Raw genomic sequence first — 3805 nt, 5'->3', positions numbered from 1 at the left:
AGCCCCAACGTTAGCCCCTAACTTTTGGGCTAACGTTGGAACTTGAAAATCACTCCCTGGGTACCAAAAGTTTGTGCCAACATTAGTCATTTCTTGCATTCTAAGCTTCTGCCATTTACTTTCTTGTTCTTTAAGATTCAGCAATTTAATTTCCTGCTCTCTTTAATTCCATGCAATTTAATTTCTGCAAATCACAAAACACTCAACCAAATCTTGATTCGCTTGACTAAATCAACCACTAAACTAAAATTGCTCAATCCTTCAATCCCTGTAGGATCGACCTCACTCCCGTGAGTTTTTATTACTTGATGCGACCCGGTGCACTTGCCGGTTAGATATGTGTGTTTTGGGAGAAATTTATTTTTCCACCAAAATACTCATCAGTGTTCCAGGTTATCGAAAAATCGGCCAAGGTATGGTTTTGGTTTTTCATATTTAATATATAATGTCTTGTGAAAACTTAGGCTAGATGACTTAAGATATATTGAATTGTATATTTGGTGCATGTTTGGTGGCTTTAGTAAAGCTATGTGTGTTATGATGGTATGTGGATAAATGGGTGTGTTGTTGGATGTGATGAATATGGAGAAAGGTTGATGAGTGAACATGTTGAATGAATAATATAATGATGATATGCTAATGATTAAGGTTGAGACTAGATTGATTTGTTTAGTTCTGGGAGTTGAAAATTAAGGTATATGTATGTTAATGAGTAATGAGGCAATTAAGAGAGGAATATGTAATTGAGAACAATGTATGAGAGAATTGAGTAAGTTAATTAATTGGAAATAATGGAACATATGATAAAGGACTAAGTGGCTATGATTTACTGAGGAAGTGCGGTAGTGTTGCGAGTATGCCAGAGATGCATATGTGAGCTAAAGATTGAACATTATTGAGCTTGGGGTGTTGTCTTTCTCATGTCACCTTGGGGTGTTGTCCCCCCATGTCAGCCTGGGATTCGTCCCACGGATAATGTTGAGCTTGGGGTGTTGTCTCCCCCATGTCAGCTTGGGATTCGTCCCACGGATAATATTGAGCTTGGGGTGTTGTCTCCCCTTGTCAAGTTGGGATCCTGCCCATGGTTATCATTGAGCTTTGGGTGTTGACTCCCCCATGTCAGCTTGGAATTCTTTCCATGGTTAATTTCACACGGTTATCTACCTTGACATGTCAGGCTAGCTACGTAACCGACAGTTGATATCAACAGCCATAGGACAGGCATACATCATGTACATATTGTCTGATTTGCTTGCTTGTGAACTATATGGGATTGGCTACGTGTTTATAATCTGTTATTTGTTATAATTGTTACCTGTACTACTTGTAAACTACTTGTGTTTGCCTTGTTTTGCTTGTCTGTCTGTGCAACTCATAGGAAACGAAAGAACAGAAGGAAGGTTGGAAAGATTAGTGTATAGGTTAAGTCTAGTTAGGTTGAGAATCTTTAGACGGCCACCTATTTATGGCTTCTGTTTTTAGTTCCTTAAGCTTTAACTCTGAGTGTCGGCATTCTAGGATTGCCTCTGGCATTCCCAAGACCTTATATCTTAAATACGTGGCACCTTTACCATGCTAAGAACCTCCGGTTCCTATTCCATACTGTGTTGTTATTTTTCAAATGCAGGTCGAGAGGCACCTCGGAAGGCGTCTGGAGCTTTTGCAGCGAAGTGGTTTCCATTTAGGGTTTCCTTGTTCTTTTGATATTTTAATATGTATATATATATATGTATCAGACTCTCCTCATGTGTATATTACAACTTTGCTCTTGTACCTCCTAGAGGTTTTATGGAGAACTAGGGCTTTTAAACATGTTCCATTGGGCTTAAGGTTATATATTTGTATGTAAATATTTTTCTGGCCAGCCTTAGCTTCGCAGGCTGAGTTAGGAGCTTGTTATTTTGTATCCTTGACTCCCTGCTCTTACTTTCTATATATTTAGGTTTATGAACCTTAGTTTTCTTCGTACGCAAGTTTTCCATTTACGTGAACGTTGCAAATTTTGTTTTAAACTTTTCTTCACAGGCTCCTCGATATAAATTCCTTTCAACTATTATCATTATATATTTATACATTTTTACTTTTAGAGGTCGTAATACCTTGCCACCTCAGCTTTATGACTTAAGCATAAGACTCGGTGTGGTAGGGTGTTACACAAGCTAACTCTGATCAATCAATGGTTTGGAATAAAATCAAGTCTGGATCATTCCAGTAAGAAATTAATCCAAAGGCTTTTTTGGTTGGACAAAGATAGTAGTTTATCACTAGCTAGTAATATTTCTATTGCGAGCATTGAATGTGACAATGGAAGAAGTATGTGATGCACTTTATGAAGGTGATTTTCTTGGTCCTTCAATTTTTTGTAAGAAACTGTTGATAATTGTGATAGTAATATTAGATTTTGTAGGGAACACAAGTTACACAAAACTTTGCATGGTCACAGTGCTGCCCTAAAACATTATAGACAACCAGTATCATGTTGATTATTTGAATCTAGCACCATTTTGCTGCACGTGGGGAGCATGGATTGTGGTAGTGCTGTTGTTAGGTTTGATTATTGTTCTGAAATTATTTGATTTATGCTATCATGGTTGAGTATGGAGGAGCATAGATTATGGTAGTCTTTGTTAGTGTATAGACAACTGTTTTCTGAACAAGTGAATTGATAACTTTTTGAAGCTTGCTTGGTAAATCATGATGAAATCTATTTATCATATAGAAATGTTCACTTGTCTCTGCTTCCACTTGTATAATAGCTTTGAAATTTGTCTTTGGTTTGTTAGGAAATGAGTTGCCTGTTGAGTTCCTCCAAACCTTGCTGAAGATGGCACCGACGACTGATGAACAACTTAAGCTTAGACTTTTTACTGGTGAGCTATCTCAACTTAGCCTTGCTGATCAGTTCTTGAAAGCGATGGTTGACATTCCATTTGCTTTTAAGCGAATGGAAGCACTTCTTTTCTTGAGTACACTTAAAGAGGAGCTCAATTCTACTATCGAGCCTTTTGCAGTTCTAGAGATACAATATCTAAATCATGATCATGGCATTAAAATTTTGTAGTTTTGAAGTGTTTGATTATCCCAAATAAGATGATAAACAGATTTGAGAGGGAATATCACCCCAATAAACATGATACATTGTTATATTGTAGAACACTATGGTGCTGTTTAGTTCATGTAGCAAACTCCACCTAGTGAGACAAGGCTTAGTTGTTAAGGTCGTTGTGTTGTATCATCAAGATATATCATTCTATCAATCTTAGGCTGGCAAAAGTAACAATGTAAATTTTGAGTAGCTGGGTATAGTGAGTCCTTAAACTGACTCATTTATGTCCTACATTTATTTCTATAATCCAATTATTGAATTGTTAATTAATATGCTGATTATTTTTCGTTCAGCGGTTGGACCTATAATTTGTGGGAATTAATTAGTTCATAGTTTTACATTTTCAAGTACATTTTTCTCCCCTTCATATGAAATATTCATGCAGTACAAAATAAAGTCTGATTCCTTCGTACGCAATTGTTATCATTTTTTGAGTATGTTTACAGTTACTAATCCCATAAAGAATATGCATCCTTTAAAATGTGGTATCTAGGAGATATAAATTTTTAGTATTCTGTTTAACCAAATCAAGTTATAAGTTAAGAGTTAGATTTATGCTATGTGTGAATTATACATAGACATAAACAAGAGTATGTTCTGCAATTTCCACGCACTCACTAACTCAGCTATATCTCAAATTGAGGCCCTCACATTTGTGTGACCCCTTCCTTTCTTGTCTTGAAATCTGATTCTTCTTGC

The 3805-nt window shown here is 36.3% G+C and overlaps 1 protein-coding gene across 1 annotated transcript; it reads left to right on the top strand.

Annotated features, from left to right (window-relative positions):
- LOC107641199 (formin-like protein 5) lies at positions 2280-3409 on the top strand. Its single transcript, XM_021102883.1, has 3 exons — positions 2280-2335; positions 2784-3019; positions 3153-3409. Exons 1-3 carry the CDS (start codon positions 2305-2307, stop codon positions 3261-3263), a joined length of 378 nt encoding a protein of 125 aa, XP_020958542.1. The 5' UTR covers positions 2280-2304; the 3' UTR covers positions 3264-3409.

The sequence above is a fragment of the Arachis ipaensis genome, chromosome B05, assembly GCF_000816755.2.
Source record: "Arachis ipaensis cultivar K30076 chromosome B05, Araip1.1, whole genome shotgun sequence".
Classification (NCBI taxonomy): Eukaryota; Viridiplantae; Streptophyta; class Magnoliopsida; order Fabales; family Fabaceae; genus Arachis; species Arachis ipaensis.
The sequence above is the reverse complement of the archived record's forward strand: the minus strand, read 5'-3'. Positions and strand labels throughout refer to the sequence as shown.